Here is a 22,914-nt window from a genome sequence, read left to right as displayed (position 1 = left end):
AATTGCTTCCCAAGCCTGGCATCAGTGGAAATGTGCCCCTGCTTAGGTCATCCCAACTGGTGGACCCAAAGCATCCTAATATTTTGGAATTAAAAAATATTTATTACATACCTTGATCACATCTTCCCCTTCCTTTTGTCTACTAAGTTAATGAGACCTATTATGTGCAGGTCAGAGCTTAGAAATGATTAAGACACATCATTGGATGTCTGCACTGGGAACAGACCTCAGAAACTATCTGCTCCAATCCCCTTAGGTTTTTCCTCTGGTTCTCTAAAACTGCTATTACCCAATTCCTGAAAAGCCCCTGTGCAGCCTTCAGATATGGATTTATGGGTGACTTCCAGAGGGAAGTTTCCCATGACTCACCCACCATTAATACCCCACCTAGATCCATTTTCCCCGATGCATGTTCTCTTAGAACCCTGTAGTTCTCCTTCTATAATTTGTCCCAAATGCAATTAAATACTCGTACAATTATGTGTTAAATGCTTGCTCTCTCCTCAACACTGGAAAGAAAAATTCAAGGCTGCAAAAATATATTGAAACTTTAGCTCAAAGACCTAGCCAGGAACTTATCAGTTAATACCTGCTGAACAAATGGATAATGAATGAATATATATAATAAATTAATAAATAAAAATAAATGAATTAATGAAACTTCATGGGGTAGTTGTTAAGATGAAATAAGAAAGGATATATGTTAGCCTAACATGCACAATGCCTAATGACATATATTAGAAGCTTATGAAATAATATTAGATTCCTTGGTTTCTCAAACCCTCAGAAGAAAAGTATTAAATTTTATTTTCAACTTTTTAATACTTCTTGTTGCAACTTATATATTTTTCATATTATTTAAGTCTTTTGATAAGCGCAATTCAAATGACTCCATGATATTGTCACATCATATATTAATTTAGATGCTTTTGGCTTCAAGCAAGGAAAAAAAAACACAACCCTGATTCAAAATGGCTTTAGTCATGAGAAAATTTGTTATCCCACAAAACTGAGAGTCCAAATTCAGTCCAAATCTGGTTTAAAGCTCAATGGTGTTATCAAGGAGCTGGGTTCTTTCTCTTTGTCTGATTACCATGGCTTTCATCCTAGGGTTGTTTCTCCTTATGATTGTGATTTGGCTGCCAGTAGAGGGCCTTGTTAACACGCAGCAAGAGAGACACAGACAGGGAAAATCCCATTAGACGTGTACTTTCCAGGGGAAAGTCATGCTCTCGTGGCTTAAACGAGTGGCTCTCTAATAATTATGAATATGCATTCCCAACTTATCACATTTTTTCACTTGAGTTAATGTTACACCACTTCACATACGATGCCTGAATTTAAAAACAGTATAATTCCATTTGTCCCCACTGGTGCCATTGTTAAATATTTTACACTGTTATTATGCAGTTATTATATCTGAATTAAAAATACTGAATTGTTTTTAAGGAATTTAAGAAAAGAAAGAAACACAGGTTTTAAGTCACGGAATATTTTCAGTGCTCTCCCTTCCTAACTGTAGTTCCAAAAATGTTGTGGAAGTTCATTTCCTTCTAGCCTACAGACTTTCTCTTTTGTTTGGCAGCTCTGCCTCATTTATCTGAAAATGTTTATATTTTGACTTCATTTTGAAAGGATGTTTTGTTTGACATGGAATTTTAGGTTGAGAGTTATTTTTCTTTCATATTATGCATCTTCCAAAAATCAGCTGTTATTTGTAATTTTATTGCCCTATGTGTAATACATCTTTTTTTTCTCTGGTTGCTTTTAAGGTTGTCTCTTTATACGGGGTTTTCAGTAGTTTAATCATCATGTGTCTGGGTGTGTTTTTCTTTCTGTTTATCTTGCTTGACTTTCACTGAGCTTATTCTTTTTTTTTTTTTTTTAATTTTTTTTTCAACGTTTTATTTATTTTTGGGACAGAGAGAGACAGAACATGAACGGGGGAGGGGCAGAGAGAGAGGGAGACACAGAATCGGAACCAGGCTCCAGGCTCTGAGCCATCGGCCCAGAGCCCGACGCGGGGCTCGAACTCATGGACCGCGAGATCGTGCCCTGGCTGAAGTCGGACGCTTAACCGACTGCGCCACCCAGGCGCCCCTCACTGAGCTTATTCTAAAAGGGGAGCATCCTAATTCCTTTAGTCTTTCCAAATAAGGAATTTCTTTATTTACAGTTAAGAACTCTGATTCTATACATCAACTCTGAACAATAGCAGTCTCATCTTGTTGGTGCTTGTGAAAGGGGAGGGAAGGAAAGAGTTATTTCTTACAGAGGTCCACCTACTTCCCTGTGTTTAGCCAGCTGGTTTCATGGCCCTGAGTGACAGGAACTTTACCACCAGAAAGCAGTTGAACTTTCTGGGGAAAGAGACTCAGGAGGCATACTGCCAACCTATCAACATTAGGGAGCCGCCTCTCTGAACATGAGAGAAGGACTGCATTTCATACCCTGTTGCCAGAAGTTTGTACAGATAGTATATTTCATCTTCTAGAATAGCCTACAGCCTCCTGTCTTTTCTTTGGGATCTCTCCAGAGACTAAGATTGACAGCTTTGCAGGTAAGAAAGAGGAGAATCATTGCTCTGGGACCCCTCATCTCCTTTTGCTTCCCCACAGAAGTAGAACGAATCAAAATGCTACTGTTGGATGTAAATAAGAATTTCTCAACTTGTTTGTGTTGAGAATTATGCCAGACAAAAAAGAAGCTCTTTCATTTCAGAAACATGTATCAGGCACCTACTGTGCATAGGGCAATATCCTACTTCTGAGAGAAATTCTTGACAGGGTAAAACCAGGTTCTTGTTTTGAATTGGTAAATAAATGTGAAGAGATCTGGGAGCTTGCTCTTGGTAGAGGGATGACAGAAAATCTAACAGCCTTTAGAAGGAATCTGCTGGTTTGGATGACATATAACACAATTTATAGATGTACTATGTAAACATTATCCTATTTAACCCCCTAGTAACATTGTAAGGTAGTCAAATTTTTTGCCTTGGATAAATGATGACCAAGGAAATTAAGTGCCCTGCTTAGAGGTGCAAAGGGACAAGGTAGATTGTAGTAAGGGGACTGTAATACAGATGAGATTAATTGTAAATTTAAAACCATAAAAAATGTAATTTAAAAAAAGTCTCAGCTGTAACACTCCTATGATATTATTTGGTGTTTCCATCTATATTTTCATATTATATATGTGACTTATATAAACACACACATAAAAAGACTTTACATATCTGATTAGAATTTATATATTGTCATTTTCTGCCTTTTTTGTGTTTGTCTTAAGTCTTCATATAGCAGCATATATATCATAACTTCCATGTTAATGGGTCTTAGAGTAGTAAAGTAATAATAGACAATTATTTATGTAAATTGTCTGAGATTGTGTCTGGTACTTCTCCACAAGTTGGTACGGCTTTAGAAAATTTTTGATAGGGAATTTTTCTTCATTTGAGTTGTTTTCTTTGGATAAATTCCAAATATTGGAATGGTTTCATCAAAGGTTTCAAAGTATCCTTTATAGGACTTTGTCCATTATCAGTGCTGGCAACCACTAAAATGTGCCAGTGCCCTTGAATCTCCTCAGTTTCAGTCAAATGCATTTGTTGCACATCATATGTGTTTTTAGTGTGTGTGTGTGTGTGTGTGTGTGTGTGTGTGCTGAAGGTTGTCACAAAAGTATTGGGCATTAATATTATATCCTCAGTAATCTGGCATCAAATTCAACTTGGCTTCGTAGTGACATGTGATCTTTTTGTGAGCTGCTTCTTTAAAAAAAATTTTTTTTAATGTTTATTTATTTATTTATTTATTTATTTTTTTAAATTTTTTTTTTCCAACGTTTATTTATTTTTGGGACAGAGAGAGACAGAGCATGAACAGGGGAGGGGCAGAGAGAGAGGGAGACACAGAATCGGAAACAGGCTCCAGGCTCTGAGCCATCAGCCCAGAGCCTGACGCGGGGCTCGAACTCACAGACTGTGAGATCGTGACCTGGCTGAAGTCCGACGCTTAACCGACTGCGCCACCCAGGCGCCCCAATGTTTATTTATTTTGAAAGAGAGAGAGAACATGAGCTGGAAGGGGCAGAGAGAGAGGGAGAGAGAGAATCCCAAGCAGGCTCCATGCCCTCAGCACAGACCCAATGCAGGGTTCAAGCCCACAAACTATGAGATTATGACCTGAGCCAAAATCAAGAGCCATCCACTTAACTGACTGAGCCTCCCAGGTGCCCCTTGTGAGCTGCTTCTATCTAGCGTCAGATTAATCTTCAGAAATGTTATATTTCTACTGCCTTGATAGCTTCCAAGATATGGCATGGCTGCATCTATTCTGGCCTGAGGCTTTTTTCAAAGAAGCATCTGGTACAATCTTGCATGCCCAGAACATAGTAGGCCGTCTATAGGTACCTGTTGAATGAATAAATGAGTCTTTGCCCCTGGTAAGTGGAGAGACTAATTAGATGGTTATGTTGATATAAATACTTCATACACTCAATCATTCAACAGACATTTACTGAGTCCTTACTATGTCTCAGATGTTGTAAAAACACTATGGAAAACAGTATGCAGGTTCCTCAAAAAATCAAAAATAGAACTACCGTATATGATCCAGCAAACCCACTTCTGGGTATATATCTGAAGGTGATGAAATCACAATATCAAAGAGATATCTGTACCCACATGTTTACTGCAGCATTATAGACAATAACCAAGATGTGGAAACAGCCTAAGTGTCCAGAGATAGATAAATGGATACAGAAAATGTGGTATACACAGACAATGGAATATTATCCAGTTATGAGAAAGAAGGAAATCTTGCCATATGTGACAACATGGATGGACTTTGAGGGCATTATGCTAAGTGAGATAAGTCAGATAGAGAAAGACACTGTACGATCTCACTAATGTGTAGAATCTAAAAAAAGCCAAAATGAAAGAAACAGAATAGAATAGTGGTTGCCAGGACTGGGGGCTGGAGGTAATGGGAAGATGTTGGTCAAATGGTACGGACTTCCAGTTGTAAGATAGGGGCACCTGGGTGGCTCAGTCGGTTGAGTGTCTGACTCTTGGTTTCTGCTCAGGTCATGATCTCATGGTTTGTGAGATAAAGCCCTGAGTCAGGCTCTGCACTGACAGTGTGGGGCCTGCTCAGGATTCTCTCTCTCCCTCTCTGTCACATGAAGTCCCTCCCCTGCTCACATGAACTCTCTCACTCTTTCTCTCAAAACAAATAAATAAACAAAAACAAAATTAGAAAAAGATAAATAAGTTCTGGGGATCTAATGTGCAGTATGGGGACTATAACTAATATTGTATTATATACTTGAAAGTTGTTAATAAAGTGGATCTTAAATGTCCTTACAACAAAAAGAGAGGTAATTAGGTGATGTAATGGAGGTGTTAACCAACATTATTGTGGTAATCATTTCACAAGTTATCTGTGTATAAATAATCACATTGCACACATTAAATGTACACAATGTTAGTGTCAATTATATTTCAGTAAAGCTGAGGGGAAAAAAAAAGAAAAAACAAAGATACAACCACTGCCTTAGTGGTTCTGGTCAATACTCTCCCTTCAAATCACAAAAGGAATTCTTTAAGTTAAGTGAAAGGACTGTTTCACTGGCAAAAATCCAAATAGCTGACAAGAATCTGGGGAAAAGGAGCACATATGAAAAAACCAAAACGTTATTTCTCACCATGTTAAAGCTGAAGCTCAGAGGGACAGGAATCTTATTAGTTCTTGCCGACTCTGGCCTTGGTAGATTGAATGTCCTGAAGGACAGATTCCTTCATTAGGAAGCTAAACACCCTGGCCCAGATGACAGAGAAACTGAAGGTAAACCCAGGGGACAGTGAAACATTTGCCAGCCCAGCTGCAGCCTCATGTCATGAAGTTAGCAACTAAATGCCCGATGCTTCAATTCTGCCCTACAAATCTCCCCTAGGAACTCTCATGTGGCCCACTCTAGAGGGCAATATGCAAGGCAGGGAACTCCAGGAAAGGCAGTTCATCCTAGGTCAGGCGACTGCCTTACAAAGCCACTAGAGTGAGCTTTTGATCAAGATTTAACGAATAAATCTTGAATAAATGAATGGATGAATAATAGATCAATTTGAACAGGGAGAATCCTCAGGCCATAATATCTACAAACGGATGAAAGGTCAAGCAGAGAAGGGATATTCTTTTATAGAGAGGAGTAAGCAAAGTTCATGGAGTGTTTTTCTGCAAGCAGATGATGGCTCAGGCTGAGGGTGGGTCAAAGTCCAGATTCCTATGTCAAGGGAAGAAGCTTAACTGAAGTTTGGTCAACTGTTCTGAAGGATTAGTAGGGATAAACAGTCAACCTAACCATTTATGAAGAGTAAACAGGGCAGGAGAAAATCCAGTCTGGGGAAGAGGGATGTAGAAGAGGCAGGACCAATATAGCTCAGAGAATGTTTTACACTGAGTTCAGCCTATTCTTTCTAGGGGCTGTTAAGAAGGGGTTACATATTGACTCAGCCTACAGGAAGAAGAGAAGTTTAACCAACATTTGGCTTGTTTTGATTTATCAGTGGGGATTCAGAATTCAGCTAATCCTTTACAGAGCAAATACTGGGAATTTGGAGGGTCAGTGTCTGGCTTTGTCATAGGTAAACAAGTGGGGTATCAATCCATGTTATTAAAGCAGATGGGAGGAAGGAAGATTCCTTGCAGTTAGCCATTCCAGGAACACAAAGTAGGTGGAAGGATTTCTTCAGCTGTTGCTGTTTTCCAGTATAACAAGGACTTGGGTAAAACTCCATTTTGTAAGTCCCTCAGAGATTTGTATCTATTGAAATACATTTTGATCTCAGTCTTTTGGCCTGCCTTGAGAATTACCTCTACACGTCTTCTTGCTTTACATATTTGAAGGGTATTATGTGTGTGTGTTCAAGTTTTTATTTAAATTCCAGTTAGTTAAGGGGTGCCTGGGTGGCTCAGTCTGTTGAGCGTCCAACTTTGGCTCAAGTCATGATCTTGCAGTTGACGAGTTCGAGCCCTACCTTGGGCTCTGTGCTGACAGCTCACAGCCTGGAGCCTGCTTCTGATTCTGTGTCTCCCTCTCTCTCTGCCTCTCCCCGCTCATGCTCTGTATCTCTTTGTCTCAAAAATAAAGATAAACATTAAAAACAATATTTTAATTCCAGTTAGTTAACATACACTGTAATATTAGTTTCAGTTGTACAATATAGGGATTCAACAGTTCCATACGACAGCCAGTGCTCATAACAATAATGCATTCCTTAATCCCCAACACCTATTTCACCCATCATCCCCCACCCCCACACCTCCCTCCTGGTAACCATCAGTTTGGTCTCTACAGTTAAGAGTCTGTTTCTTGATTTTTCTTTCACTCCCTCTTTTTCCCCCTTTGCTCGTTTGTTTTGTTTCTTAAATTTCACGAGTGAAATCATATGGCATTTGTGTTTCTTTGATTGACTTATTTCACTTAGCATAATACTCTCTAGTTCCATCTACATTTTTGCAAATGACAAGATTTCATTCTTTTTTATGGCTGATTAATGTTCCATTACATATATATATATATATATATATATATATATATACACACACACACACACACCACTTCTTCTTTATCCATTCAACAGTCAATGGACATTTGGGCTGTTCCATAATTTGGCTATTGTAGACAATGTTGTTATAAACATCGGGATACATATATCACTTTTAATTATTATTTTTGTTTTCTTTGGTAAATATCTAGTAGTGCAATTAATGGATTATAGGGTAGTTCTATTTTTAACTTTTTGAGTAACCTCCATACTGCTTTCCAGAGTGGCTGCACCAGTTTGCATTCCTACCAACAGTGCAAGAGGGTTCCCCTTTGTCCACAGCCTCACCAGAACCTGTTGTTTCTTGTGTTGTTTAGTTTGGTCATTCTGACAGTTGTGAGGTGAAATCTCATTATAGTTTTGATTTTCATTTCCCTGATAATTAGTGATAGTTGAGCATCTTTTCATGTATCTGTTGGCCATCTGTATGTCTTCTTTGGAAGAATGTCTATTCATATCTTCTGCCCATTTTTTTAATAGGATTTTTCATTGTCTGGATTTTGAGTTTTATAAGTTCTTTATATATTTTGAATATTAACCCTTTATCAGATATGTAATTTGCAAATATCTTCTCCCAGGGTGCTTGGGTGGCTCAGTTAGTTAAGTGTCCAACTTCAGCTCAGGTCACAACCTCACAGCATGTGGGTTCGAGTCTTGTGTCGAGCTCCAACAGCTCAGAGCCTGGAGCCTGCTTCTGATTCTGTCTCCCTGTATCTGCTCCTCCCCCAATCATGCGCTGTCTTTCTATTTCTCTCAAAAACAAATATGAAATATCTTTTTCTATTCCATAAACTGTCTTTTAGTTTTGTTGATTGTTTCCTTCACCATGCAAAAGCTTTTTATGTTGGTGAAATCCCAATAGTTTATTTTTGCTTTTGTTTCCCTTGGCTAAGGAGACCTATCTAGAAAGAAATTGCTATGGCTGATATCAAAGATGTTACTGCCTGTATTCTCCTCTAGGATTTTTATGGGTTCAAAAGGTCTTTTTAAGTCTTTCATCCACTTTGAATTTATTTTTGTGTGTAGTGTAAGAAAGTGGTCCAGTTTCATTCTTCTGCATGTTGCTGTCCAGTTTTCCCAACACACATTTGTTGAAGAGACTGTCTTTTTCCCATTGGATATTCTTTCCTGCTTTGTTGAAGATGAACTGACTATACAGTTGTGGATTTGTTTCTGTGTTTTCTATTCTGGTTATTGATCTATGTGTCTATTTTTATTTCAGGACCATACTGTCATCATCACTACAGCTTTGTAATATAACCTGAAGTCCAGAATTGTGGTGCCTCCAGCTTTACGTTGGCTATTCAGGGTCTTTTGTAGTTCTGTACAAATTTTAGAATTGTTTGTTCTAGATCTGTGAAAAATGCTGGTGGTATTTTGGTAGAGACTGCATTAAGTATGCAGATTACCTTGGGTACTATAAACATTTTAACAATATTTGTTCTTCCTATCCATGAGTCTGGAATGTTTTTCCATTTCTTTGTGTCATCTTCAATTTCTTTCATTAGTGTTTTATTGTTTTCAGAGTACAGGTCTTTCACCTCTTTGGTTATGTTTATTCCTAGATATCTTATTGTTTTTGGTGCAATTGTAAATGGGATTGATTCCTTAATTTCTCTTTCTACTGCTTAATTATTCGTGTACAGAAGTGCAACAGACTTCTGTACATTGATTTTGTATCCTGCAACTTTACTAACTTCATGTATTAGTTCCAGCAGTTTTTTTGGTGGAATCTTTTGGATTTTCTACATAGAGCATCATGTCATCTGCAAAGATGAACAAAGTTTTACTTCTTTCTTGCTGATTTGGATGCCTTTAATTTCTTTTTGTCATTTGATTTCTGTAGCTAGGACTTCCAGTACTATGTTAAATAACAATGGTGAGAGTGGACATCTCTGTCTTGTTCCTGACTGTAGAGTAATGCTCTCAGATTTTCCCCACTGATGATGACATTAGCTGTGGGTTTTCCATGTATGGCCTTTATTATGTTGAGGTAATGCTCCCTCTAAACCTACTTTATTGAGAGTTTTTATCATGAATGGATGCTGTACTTTGTCAAATGTTCTTTCTGCATCCATGGAGAGGATGATATGGTTCTTATCCTTTATTTTATTAATGTGCTGTATCATGTTGATTGATTTGTGAATGTTGAACCACCCCTGCAGCCCAGGAATAAATCCCACTTGATCATGGTGAATGATTTTTTAAAAATGTGTTGTGGATTTGGTGTGCTAGTATTTTATTGAGAATTTCTGCTTCCATGTTTATCTGAGATATTGGCCTGTAGTTCTCTTATTTACTGCAGTCTTTATCTGGTTTTGGTATCATAGTAATGCTGGCCTCATAGAATGAATTTGGAAGTCTTTCTTCCTTTTCTTTTTTTTTGGAATAGTTTGAGAAAAATAGATATTAACTCTTCTTTAAGGGGCACCTGGGTGGCTCAGTCAGTTGAGTATCCAACTTCAGCTCAGGTAATGAGCCCATGGTTCATGAGTTTGAGCCCCACATCAGGCTCTATGCTGACAGCTCAAAGCCTGGAGCCTGCTTCAGATTCTGTCTCCCTCTCTCTCTGCCCCTCCCTCACTCACATTCTGTCTTTCTTCCAAAATAAATAAACATTAACAAATATTTTTATTTTTTTATTTTTTAAATTTTTTTTTCAACATTTTTATTTATTTTTGGGACAGAGAGAGACAGAGCATGAACAGGGGAGGGGCAGAGAGAGAGGGAGACACAGAATCGGAAACAGGCTCCAGGCTCCGAGCCATCAGCCCAGAGCCTGACGCGGGGCTCGAACTCACGGACCGTGAGATCGTGACCTGGCTGAAGTCGGACGCTTAACCGACTGCGCCACCCAGGCGCCCCAAAAAATATTTTTAAATAAATATTTGGTAGGGTCACCTGGGTGGCTCAGTTGGTTAAGCATCTTACTCTTGATTTTGGTTCATGTCTTGATGTCATGATTCTGAGATCAAGCCCTCCATGGGGCTCCCCACTGGGTGTGGAGCCTGCTTGGGATTCTCTCTCTCCCTCTCCCTCTGCACCACTCATGCTAAATAAATAAATAAATAAATAAATAAATAAATAAATATTTGGTAGAATTTACCTGTGAAGCCATCTGGCCCTGGACTTTTTGTGTTGGGAGTTTACAGATTGGATTGTTTACTGATTCAATTTCTTATTAGTTTGTTCAAGTTTTCTGTTTCCTTCTGTTTCAGTTTTGGTAATTTATATGTTTGTAGAAATTTATCAATTTCCTCCAGGTTGTCAAATTTGTTGGCATATCATTTTTCATAATATTCTCTTATGATTTTTTGTATTTCTGTGCTTTTGGTTGTTATTTCTTCTCTCCCATTTGTGGTTTTATATTATTTGGATCCTTTCTCTTCTCTTTTTGATAAGTCTGGCTAGAGGTCTATCAATTTTATTGATGTTTAAAAAGAACCTGCTCCACTTCATTTATATGTTCTATTTTTTTTTTTTTTAGTTTCTGTATCATTTATTTATACTCTAATCTATATTATTTCCCTCCTTCTTCTGAATTAGGCTTCGTTTGTTCTTTTTCTAGCTCCCTAGGTGTAATGTCAGGTTGTTTATTTAACATTTTTGTTGCTTCCTGCAGTAAGCCTGTATATACTTTCCTCTTAGGACTGCTTTTGCTGCATCCCAATGGTGTCGGACCATCGTGTTTCATTTCTATTATTTCCATGTATTTTTAAATTTCTTCTTTGATTTCCCAATCCCATTCTTTGTTTAGTAGCATGTTGTTTAGTCTCTCTTCTTCCTCCTCCTCCTCTTCCTCCTCCTCTTCTCCTTCTTCTTTGACTCCTATAATACCAATGTTATTACATTTGATGGAGTTGTTGAATTCCCTAAGTCTACTCTTATGTTCCATAATTCTTCTTTCTCTCTGTTGTTCAGTTTCATTACTTTTTATTATTTTGTCTTCTATATCACAAATTCATTCCTCTGCTTCTTCCAGCCTGCTGTTCATTGCATTAAGCCTGCTTCCAATCTCATTTATTGCATTCTTCACCTCTAATTGATTCTTTTTAACTCTTTTACCTCTGAGGGAAGAGTCTCCCTGATGTCTTCTATTGCTTTCTCAAGCCCAGTGAGTATCTTTACAATTGTTGCCTTAAATTCTCCATCACCATATTACTTATATCAGCTTCACTGAGATCCCTGGCTGTAGCCATATCTTATTCTTTCATTTGGAATAAATTCCTCCATCTTGGCATTTTGTCTAAGTCTCTCTGCGTTCTTCTGTGTGTTAGAAAAACCAGCAATTTCTCCTGATTCTGAAAGTAATGGCCTTATGAAGAAGAGATCATGTAGTGCCCAGGGCCTGGAAGTTCAGGGTATGACTCTGGTGTGTGCTGAGTGTGCTCTGCTGTCGTGTTGTGGCTGCTTTATTCTCATGACCAGTCATCTGCAGGTGCTCTCCTTGCCTGCAGTGAGCAGTGTTTGATCTCTTGCTGAAATGTGGTGAGTTTTAACTAGGTGTGCTCTGGTCCACTTGTGAAATGAGACCCCACACCAACTCTACCAAAACTGAGACCCTGCAGGACTCTCTGGTTGGGAGACGTGGTGTGGGAGGGGGTTTGTGCTGGTCTTTTGTGGGAGAGAACTGTCACCCTGGGATGAGGCAAGCTTGACTGAGAAAGGCAGACCCGTGAGAGCATAGGAGGGAGGAGCTTGGTGTTAGGCAGGTTAGGCAGCTACTGTCTGTGCTGAGCTGCTTTCTGCAGGTAGGTCTGTGTTTATGCATGGGGGATGGAAATGGTGTCTGCCAAGCCTGCTGATCTTTAAAACTCCAAGTTTTAAGTGCTGCTAGTTGCAAGAATTCACAAAAATCAGCCCCTCTCATTTTGCAAGCCAATGGCTTTGGGGAAATGTTCTCCTTGTACATTCCCCTGTGTGTTCCTCCCTCTCTTGCCTTTGTCCATGACCAAGGCTCCCTCTCTTCTGCTGCACCCACTATTCATTTTTCCCCCAAACCATGTCTCTGCACTTCCTACCTTCCTTGATGTGGCCTCTTCTCTCCCCTAGTTGTGGAGTTTGTTCTACTAGTCTTCAGGTAGATTTCTGGGGTATTTAGGATGATTGAATACTTATTTAGTTGTGTTTGTGGGATGAAAGAAGCCTAGAGTCCTCCTACTCTGCCATCATCTTCCTCTCTCTGACCCCTGAAGGATATTGTTGAGAACTTACCCTATAAAACTGTTACCTATTGTAGCAATGATTTCTAAATGTGGCTGCATAAGAAAATCATCTGGAGAAGTGTTGGAGGGAATGAAGAGAAATTGGAACTCATACACTGTTAAGGGAATATAAAATAGTTCAGCCACTTTGGAAAGATGTCGGAAGCATTTGATAAAGTTAAACACACGCTTACTATATGACCATGCAAGTGCACTTCCACATGTTTACTCAAGAGAAATAAAAGCATTTGTTCAAACACACTGGTCTAAGTAGCTTACCTGTACTGATTTATATAATTGTCACAACCACTTTATGGGACAGGCACTATGGTCACTGCCGTTTTATAGATGAGAAAATGAAGACACGGACAAGTAACTTGCCTAACATCATACAGCTTCTAAATGGCAACCTCAGGTGTGTCATGGATGGAAACTTAATCTCAAAGATGTTCATGCATGTTTAGATAATATATATGGTAATCTTAGTGCATCCTTAACTATTGGTATTCTGGGTGATAAGAAAATTAAAATAACGATATCATAAAGAGGGATGCCTGGGTGGCTCGGTCAGTTAAACGTCTGACTTTGGCTCAGGTCATGATCTCGTGATTTGTGAGTTTGAGCCCTGCATCGGGCTCTGTGCTGACAGCTCGGAGCCTGGAGCCTGCTTCAGATTCTGTGTCTCCTTCTGTCTCTGCCCTTCCCCCACTTGCACTGTCTCTGTCTACCAAAAATAAATAAATGTAAAAAAATTAAAAAACTATATCATAAAGATTTTTTAAAGTTTAGAAAATATTGAAAAATAATTTCAGAAAGAGGGATCTGTGCTTTCTGTCAGTCTTATTCTTCCTAGGAGTCAGTGAAGAATTCAGTGAATGGGACACTAATGAAACAGCAGGAATGAAGGCCTGGCCATTAGCTACAACAGCCTTTTGTGTCTGTTTTGTGTCTTCGTATGTCTGCTATCACTTCTCATTCCTTGATATTTCCTCATCCGCTCTTTAGGGTAAGGCCAAGATGTACCACTTACAAGGCCCCCAAGTGCTGCAGATGCTAAAGAAATCCTTGAGGAAGAGCCTCCCTGAGTCCTTAAAGGTGAGAGTAAAACACATGGGGAGAAAAAAAAAAGGACTAGTAATGACCTATGAAAGAGGTAGGAGGGAGAATCAGTATTCTTTGAGCACCTACTCTGTGCCAGGCACTCACTCATCTTACATCTCATTTAGTTTACATCACTTCACTGCAAGGCAAGTCTTTCATATCCATGTAACCAAAGAGGAAATGCAAGCTCAGCTGTAGGACTTGACCAAGATCACACCACTAGTGAGTGGCAATCCTGTGATTTAAATCCACTATGATCTTTGCTGTGTGATAAACCAAAAACATCCCTTTGCCCCATTCCATGTGCCATTATATAACATTGGAAGATTTCCCAGAATTGCACAATTGGCTGAACACATTAATGTTTGATTTATTCTTTCTAAATAATCAAGTGCCTGAAAAAGTTAACCAGTATGATTCTCCTTTGAAATTAAGAGGCCAAATTCTATTTTGTCAAACCCCAAATGATTACGTTTAATTTGGGATGAGACAAATTTCGTTTTAGAAATAGATCAGTGATCGTGTACATAAAAAGGTAGGGTCTTTTTTTAGGGGGGGCAATAACATTTTGCAAAGGGACTAGAATATTACTGGGGATAATGGTGCCATTGCACTATGATAAAGGTATCAATTCACCAAGAAGACATGAAAAATGCTGAAATGTATATACCTAACAACAGAGGCTCAAAGAACACGGGACAAAAACTGATAGAACTGAAAGAATAAATAGGTAAACCCATAGGTGTAATTAAAGATTTTGACATTAGGGGCGCCTGGGTGGCTCAGTCGGTTGGGTGTCCGACTTCGGTTCAGGTCATGATCTCGCGGTCTGTGAGTTCAAGCCCCGCGTCAGGTTCTGTGCTGACAGCTCAGAGCCTGGAGCCTGTTTCAGATTCTGTGTCTCCCTCTCTCTCTGACCTTCCCCCATTCATGCTCTGTCTCTCTCTGTTTCAAAAATGAACAAACGTTAAAAAAAAAATTAAAAAACAAAACAAAAAAAACAAAAAAAAAGATTTTGACATTAAAGATTCTATGAGTAATTTATAGAATAGGCAGAAAGTCTATAACCTATATACAAGATCTGGAAAGTACTATGAACCAATTTAATTGATATTTACAGAGTACATCCCTCAACAATAGAAGAATACACATTCTTTTCAAGTGCACATGGAACATGTACAAAGATCATATTTTTAAGACCTTTGAAAGAATTGAAATAATACCATGTATGTCCTCTCATATTAAGTTTAATATGGTATTAAATATGCCAGGAGTAGGGAAGTACAGGGTGAGGTGTGGGCCTTTGTCATGGAACTTATCATTTCATTGGTCTTTGGTCTTTAGTATCTTTCCATACAATCTGCTGAAGCATCATGTTTCCAACTGCACTTAGCTCCCAAGGTCCACACTGGTATGCATTGCTCTATTTCCTTCCCTCACAACCACAGGGACACTTCCAGTTTGGAGGATTTCTCTTTCTCAGACTCTACAATGTCCTTCTTGATAGCACTGGTGTTCGAATAAATGCTTGTGGAAAAGATTAAAAAACAGATTGCTTAATATGTGATATTCACAGACTTTGGTCAGCAAAACTCAGGTTCTTAGCACTGTTCTGTCTTTACTTATTAAATAGGTCAGAACTCAACCTTTCTGGAAAGCAATTTGGAGATATGTGTAAGAACAAAAAAGTCTTTAAACAGCAGTTGACCTTTGACCCAGAAATCGCCCTTCTAATATTTCTAATAATAGACATATTTGCAAAGATTTATACAAAAAATTCCTTGAAGAATAAACTGTTAAACTAAAAAATTCAAAAAAGCTGAAATGACCAGCAATAGGAGATAGGAAAATTGAATTGGAGTTCTTTCATATGATGGATATTATGCAGTCATTAAAAATGATTATGTAGATTTGTGTTTATTGATATGGAAATATACCCATAGTATAGTGTGTGTGTGGGGGGGTACATGTTAAACTAATATATATTAGGTAATTTCATTGCTTAAAAATTGTATGTGTATGGGACTCCTGGATGGCTCAGTCAGTTGAGCATCCAACTTTGGCTCAGGTCATGATCTTGCCATCTGTGGGTTTGAGCCCCACAGCAGGCTCTGTGCTGACAGCTCGGAGCCTAGAGCCTGCTTCAAATTCTGTGTCTCTGTCTCTCTCTGCCCCTCTCCTGCTTGTACTCTGTCTCTCTTGCTCTCAAAAATTAACATTAAAAATTTTATGTGTATTTGTAAATAAATGAAATAAAATGGAAAGCTATAACACTAAGTTCTACAATGTGATAGTGGATGATTTTTTTTTAATTTTAGGAGAGTGTGAGTTGGGGAGAGGGGAAGAAAGAGAGAGAGAGAGAGAGAGAGAGAGAGAGAGAGAGAAAATTAAGCTGAGCATGGAGCCTGCTGCTGGTATTGATCTCACAACCCTGGGATCATGATTAAGCCCAAATCAAGAGTCAGATGTTCAACTGACTTGAGCCAACCAGACACCCTTGATTTTTAATTAATCAATTTATTTACCTGGATATTTAACTATATTCATATAATATTCTCATGGTTTGACTCCCAACCCTATTTCTATTTGGAGTAATGAAGTGGAATCTGAAGGTGGTTTCAACCATATGCCTTATAAATTATCACCCTGATTTTGCAGAAATAATCCTTGTCCTGATCAAACAAGGCACTTCACCAGCCCTTCTTAATAAGCTGACCCTCTGAGTTTTTTGGGTTGCTACAGGTTTATACAACTGTCTTCCACATGAACCAGGGAAACCCGTTCAAGTTAAAGGCCGTGGTGGACAAATGGCCCGATTTTACAACAGTGGTTATCCGCCCTCAGAAGCAGGTAAGGTGCCAGATGTGGAATGAATATGCTTTTGTGTTCATATTTGCTACTTGCCTATCATGCACCTGGCAATGTGGTAGACACAGGGGATATAGAAATGAATTGCATAATGGTGAAAAAGTCCTTGTTCTCAAGAAACTCACGGCTTGGAGGAAAAGACAGATAAGCAAATAAATTACAACATGGGGTGAAAATTGTACAAAAACATACAACATACAAGATACACACAGCAGCACTATCCAAGAGATGATTAAATCACTGAAGTCAGGGTGCACAAGGAGAGGATCAGAGCAACTTCCTAGTAGACATTTCACCAAAACTGGATTTTGAAGATCAATAGGTGTTTGACAGGCTGACAAGACTAGAGGGGCATTCTAAGCAGAAAAATGACACCTAAAAATATGTAAAGGTAAATATGAAGAGTTTTAAGGAAATGTAAACAACAAATTGCAATGCCTATATTTGGGAATACATTTTCAGTGCCAACTTATCACTCACACTAAGTGGTTAATACATTTCAAATACAAATCTGTTATAAGCATATTGGAAAATATAAAGTAAAAATTTATGCATGCAAAATATGCAACCATATAATGTCATTTTAACAAATTTTTTCAAATAAAATTTAAATGTATAGTGCTGTTTTAAAATACTGAACTAAACAGAATACAAAAATGAAGACATTTACATTAATTATTGAAATAATAAATGAAATTATTAGTGCATTTCTGTGCAACACCTTCTACCTTATTCTACCCCCTTGTTGGGTGGTTGTTTTCTGATCCCTTCCTTCATCTTCAAATAACCTAATCTTTCATTTGTTAAATTTCAGAGGATCTCTTTGAACAAATTTTGTGTTCAAATTTCATTTTTTTGAGGAATGTAAATTATTTTTTTAAATAATAGTGCATGTGGTTTACATTTTAAAGACATCATGTGTCCAATAAGAGGTTGACATCCAAAATATATGAAGAACTTCTACAACTCAACACTAAAAAAAAAAAAAAATAATAACTCAATTAAAAAATTAGCAGAGGGGGCGCCTGGGTGGCGCAGTCGGTTAAGCGTCCGACTTCAGCCAGGTCACGATCTCGCGGTCCGTGAGTTCGAGCCCCGCGTCGGGCTCTGGGCTGATGGCTCAGAGCCTGGAGCCTGTTTCTGATTCTGTGTCTCCCTCTCTCTCTGCCCCTCCCCTGTTCATGCTCTGTCTCTCTCTGTCCCGAAAATAAATAAACGTTGAAAAAAAAAAAATTTAAAAAAAAAAAAATAAAAAAAAAAAATAAAAAATTAGCAGAGGATCTGAATAGACATTTATTCAAAGAAGACATATAGATGGCCAATTGACACATGGAAAGATGCTCAATATTACTAATCATCAGGGAAATGCAAATTAGAACCACAATGAGATGTCACTTTATACTTGTCAGAATGGTTAAAAATAAAAAGCACAAGAAGCAAGTGTTGGAGAGGATGTGGAGCAAAAGGAACCTTCATACACTGTTGGTGGGAATGTATATTAGTGCAGTCTCTATGGAAAACAGTATGGAGGTTCTTCAAAAAATTAAAAATAAAATTAGCATATGATCCAATAATTCTACTATTGGGTATTTACCCAAAGAAAATGAAAACATAAATTTGAAAAGATATATGCATCCCTATGTTTATTGTGGGATTATTTACAATAACCAAGATATGGAAGCAACTCAAGTGTCCATCAATAGATAAATGGATAAAGATGTGGTATATATATGTAATGGAATACTATTCAGCCATCAAAAAGAATGAAATCTTGTCATTTACAACAACATGGATGGGCTTAGAGGGTATAATGATAAATGAAATGAGTCAGAGAAAGACAAATACCATATGATTTCACTCATATGTGTTATTTAAGAAACAAAACAAATGAACAAACAAAGAAAAAAGGGACAAACAAAAAGCAGACTCTTAAATACAGAGGACAACAAATGGTATCCAGAGGGAGGTGGGGGAGAGGATAGGTGAAAGAGGTGAAGGGGATTAAGAGTACACTTATCATGATGAGCATTGGGAAATGTACAGAATTGTTGAATCAATATATTGCATACCTGAAACTAATGTAATGTTGTATATTAATTATACTTTGAATTTAAAAAATTTTAATGAAATTTTTTATAGCTATATCATATTGTGATATATGAAATTGTGTAGCTATATCATATATAAGTGAAAATTGTAATACAAGGTTACTTGTGTCAGTTTCAACATTGTTACATTTATAATCCAATTTTTCTGAGATTCTTTTATTTATTTATTTTTTTGAGACTCCTTTAAATAGAGTAAGATTTACTCTTGCAACAGAACCTTGGCTTTGACAATAATACTTTCTTTCTCCTGAGGATTACAGAATTATAGAAGAATGCTTTCTAAACAGTGCACATTTGATTGATTTGAAATTGTAAAGCAACATATAAATATCTAGTTCAGTATATTTTTCTTAATCATAGGTTGAGTAATTGATTAAATCCTTGACTTGTTTACATGATATAAATGATTCAGGAATAATGACTATATCAAGAAAAACATCACTATTTATAAGTTTATAATTTTTTTTACACTTATTTATTTTTGAGAGACAGAGAGACAGAGCACAAGTGGGGAAAGGGCAGAGAGAAAAGGAGACACAGAGTCCGAAGAAGGCTCCAGGCTCTGAGTTGTCGGCACAGAGCCCGAGGTGGGGCTTGAACTCATGAACCATGAGATCATGACCTGAGCCAAAGTCAGATGCTTAACTGACTGAGCCACTCAGGCACCCCCATAAGTTTATAAAATAGCACAGTATAATGAACTAAAGCCAAGTGTTCCAATCACTGGGTATAGATCAATTTGATTTATTCCACATTACCTAACCAAACAGGAAATGACAGATGATTTTGATCACTACACCAACACCTACCAAATCTATTATAAGAATCCCACAAACTGCCAAGAATTCCTTGGTGCATCAGATGTCATCAATTGGAAGCAACATTTGCAGATCCAAAGTAAGTAAGGGATCTAGGAGGTATTTTGGCTTCTGTGACTGTTCATGTTTACATCTGCAGGGTCACTTTTCATCCTGAGCACATTCCCTTACAGCCTTTACTTTCTCTTCCAAACCCCAGACACTCAGCTTGATGTTTATTCCTTGCATCAGCTGCTACCACCTCTTTAGTGGAGTAGAATTCAAACACTGCAAACTATGGAGTTGATACAAGGAACTGTGAGCAATGGAATTTATTGTTAGCTGAGCATTCATAATATATTTTGCTGACATATTCAGGATCCCTTACCATGATTAGGTGTGAGAGTAGAACTCCCCATCTGGCCATCCATTACTAGAAGAAGAATGACAGTTCCTTGTGCCACAGAGGACCTTCAGATCACAAGGATAACTACCATGGTTATGAGTGTGCCTTACAGAGTCAGATTCTCTAGAATGGCATTCTTGCTCTTCCTGTTACTTGCTTTGTAATTTGAGCAAGTGATGTCACTTATCTGTTACTCAGTTTCCTTACATGTAGAAAGTGAGGATAGTATAACAGAAATACCCAAAACATAGGGTCAATGGAAGAATTAAATGTGGTAATAGACCAATACCTTGGCATGAAGTATGTGCACACTCAAGGTTGTCTACTGCTTTTAAATACCATTGTCCCATTGATTTCACAATGATAAAGTCAGGATCTCTACTACTATCTGTCTTACATAAGAGGAAGTTGCTCAAGGAGTGACTTGGCTATTGTCACATGGTTAATGGCAACACCAGAAGCAACACTGTCCTACTTTAAACTCTGCATACTTCCACCAGGAAGCTTCTTCAGTGTCTACAGGGGAAATTACTTCTCACCTTACCTTACCCCTTTCTAGGTTCACAGTCCAGCCTGAACGAGGTGATAAAAAATATTGCAGCTGCTAAATTGGTCAAGGTCAAGCAAGATCAAGCCATTATGTATATGATGTCTGAGACAGCAAGTAAACTGATCCCTTCCCTGCTGGAGGCAAAGAACTTACCTGCTAAATCTGGCAGACCCAAGGCCATGTGAGTTTGAAAAAAGATGCTCTGCATTACTCTCATCTTTCTGTATGGAAGTGGCCTCCCAACTTCTCTCCCTATGTTCACTCTTGCCTCCCTACAATCCATTTCCAGGGTGATCCTTTTGGTATGTGACAAGGACTATGTCAATTCATCCGCTTAAAAGCCATCAGTGTTTCTCGGTTCACATACCATTATGGACCTTCAGGGTCCTGTAAAACCTGTAATCCACCACCTTTTGGATTTCACCTTGTTTCTCTTGCTCACTCCCACCAGTAGCTCTGGCCTTCTTTCTGAGACTTGTTCTCATACACTCACCCATGCCTTTGGACCATTGCATTTGCTTAAAATGTCCTTTCCTCTCATCTTTACATATCTGCTTCTTTCTTGCCATTCACTCTCTCAAAAGTCATTTCCTTAGAGAGTTCTCTGCAGAACAACCTAAAACTACCCTTTCCCGTAATTCTTCATCACAAAACCCAAGTTTTATTTTCCTCGGTGCACTTACCATTATCCAAAATCAGCTTCTTTGTATTTTATTGACCTGTTTGCTATTTGATCCTCCCCTGCAACATTTCAAACTCCACTATTTATGGAGGGACACTATTTATGTTGTTCACCAATAAGTTTTCAGTAGCCAGAACAGAACAGAAAACACTGCTTCGTAAATATGCATTCAATGAATTTACTACTCAGAGCAAAAGTTTTCCAATATGGAGAACTTAAACATATTATATATTTCCCTCCACTGATGCCTGAATAGAATTAAAACTGATATAGGGATTTGATCTGCAGATGTCCAATCCTGTGGCCCTGTGTGTGTTAATATGCCTGGAAAAGCTGTATTCATACTGTATTGCACCTACACCTGAAAGACATCTCTAAATCTACAATCTCATTTGATTCTCTTGTCTATCCCATGAGATAAACAAGGTAGAAGACATGATCCCCATTTTCCTGACAGAAGATAGGTTCAGTTAATGAAATAGCTTGTTCAGGTACTGTGGATGGTTAAGGGCATAACTGGAGCTCACTGGTAGATCTCATTCCACCTTGTGGGGTCTTTCCAGGACACCTCCCAAAGCCCTTTCACCCCACTGCAGCAGCCTTCAGACTTCAGTGTTCTGTAACATGCGGCTTGCCTTCACTTCACAGCATTGCCTCTCTCTGGACTTCAGCTTTCCCACAGTGGCTAAGGATTCTGTGACACCAACATTCCAAGATCCCAAGATTCTAAGCTCTGGCTTTGCAGCTTGCTAGCATATGCTTTGGGGGCACTTGTTTATTTTCTGCTTACCTATTCTTATGTGTAGAACAGGGATGTTATCAATTCTCTCATCTTAAGTGGAGAATCACAACAGTGACTAATGCTTAGTGACACAGCATTAATTAATGCTTAATTTTTGTGTAATTCTTATTTGTTGCGTGGCACAGGTCCTAGGTACTTATCATGCAATAGCTCTTATATTATTTGACAGAGGTGCTATTAATCCCCCACTTATGTTAATGTCTCATTTTATAAAAAAAGATTATTATTTCAGGCAATCTGGTTGCAGAATCTATACCTTTATCTGTGTTCTTTTCCCTTGTTCTCAATAGTAACCAAGAGATGTTTAAACTCTCCTCCCTGGATGTTACCCACACTGCCTTGGTGGATAAATTCTGGCGTTTTGGTGGGAATGAGAGGAGCCAGAGATTCATCGAGCGCTGTATCCAGACCTTCCCCACCTTCTGCCTTCTGGGGCCTGAGGGGACCCCTGTATCCTGGAGCCTGATGGATCAGACAGGAGAGATACGGATGGGGGGTACTGTGCCTGAGTACCGGGCCCAGGGTTTCTCCACCTATGTCATGGATGCTCACACTCGCACTATGGACAAACTTGACTACCCTGCATATTACCATACACTCATAACCAACAAAATCATACAGAAAATCAGTCACCGTCTGTGCCATATCATCATGCCCTGTGACTGGAACCAGTGGCACTGTGAGCCTCTGTGACGCAGTCCTGAACACAAGACAGTGTTGGATGGGCTGATGTGGCAGGAGGAGTGTATGGGTGGATGGAGAGAAATAATAAATTGTAATTAGCTTTAAA

General features: G+C 38.5%; 1 protein-coding gene across 1 annotated transcript; it reads left to right on the top strand.

Annotated features, from left to right (window-relative positions):
* Window positions 1-2,369: 2,369 nt before the first annotated feature.
* Window positions 2,370-22,914, top strand: LOC115525989 (glycine N-phenylacetyltransferase-like). The gene is made up of 6 exons (XM_030333440.1): window positions 2,370-2,560; window positions 13,816-13,905; window positions 16,654-16,761; window positions 19,658-19,784; window positions 20,650-20,821; window positions 22,415-22,914. The coding sequence occupies exons 2-6, from the start codon at window positions 13,828-13,830 to the stop codon at window positions 22,815-22,817; spliced, it is 888 nt and encodes a 295-aa protein (XP_030189300.1). The 5' UTR covers window positions 2,370-2,560; window positions 13,816-13,827; the 3' UTR covers window positions 22,818-22,914.

This window comes from Lynx canadensis, chromosome D1 (assembly GCF_007474595.2).
Source record: "Lynx canadensis isolate LIC74 chromosome D1, mLynCan4.pri.v2, whole genome shotgun sequence".
Lineage (NCBI taxonomy): Eukaryota > Metazoa > Chordata > Mammalia > Carnivora > Felidae > Lynx > Lynx canadensis.
This window is presented reverse-complemented; position numbering and strand designations above follow the sequence as displayed.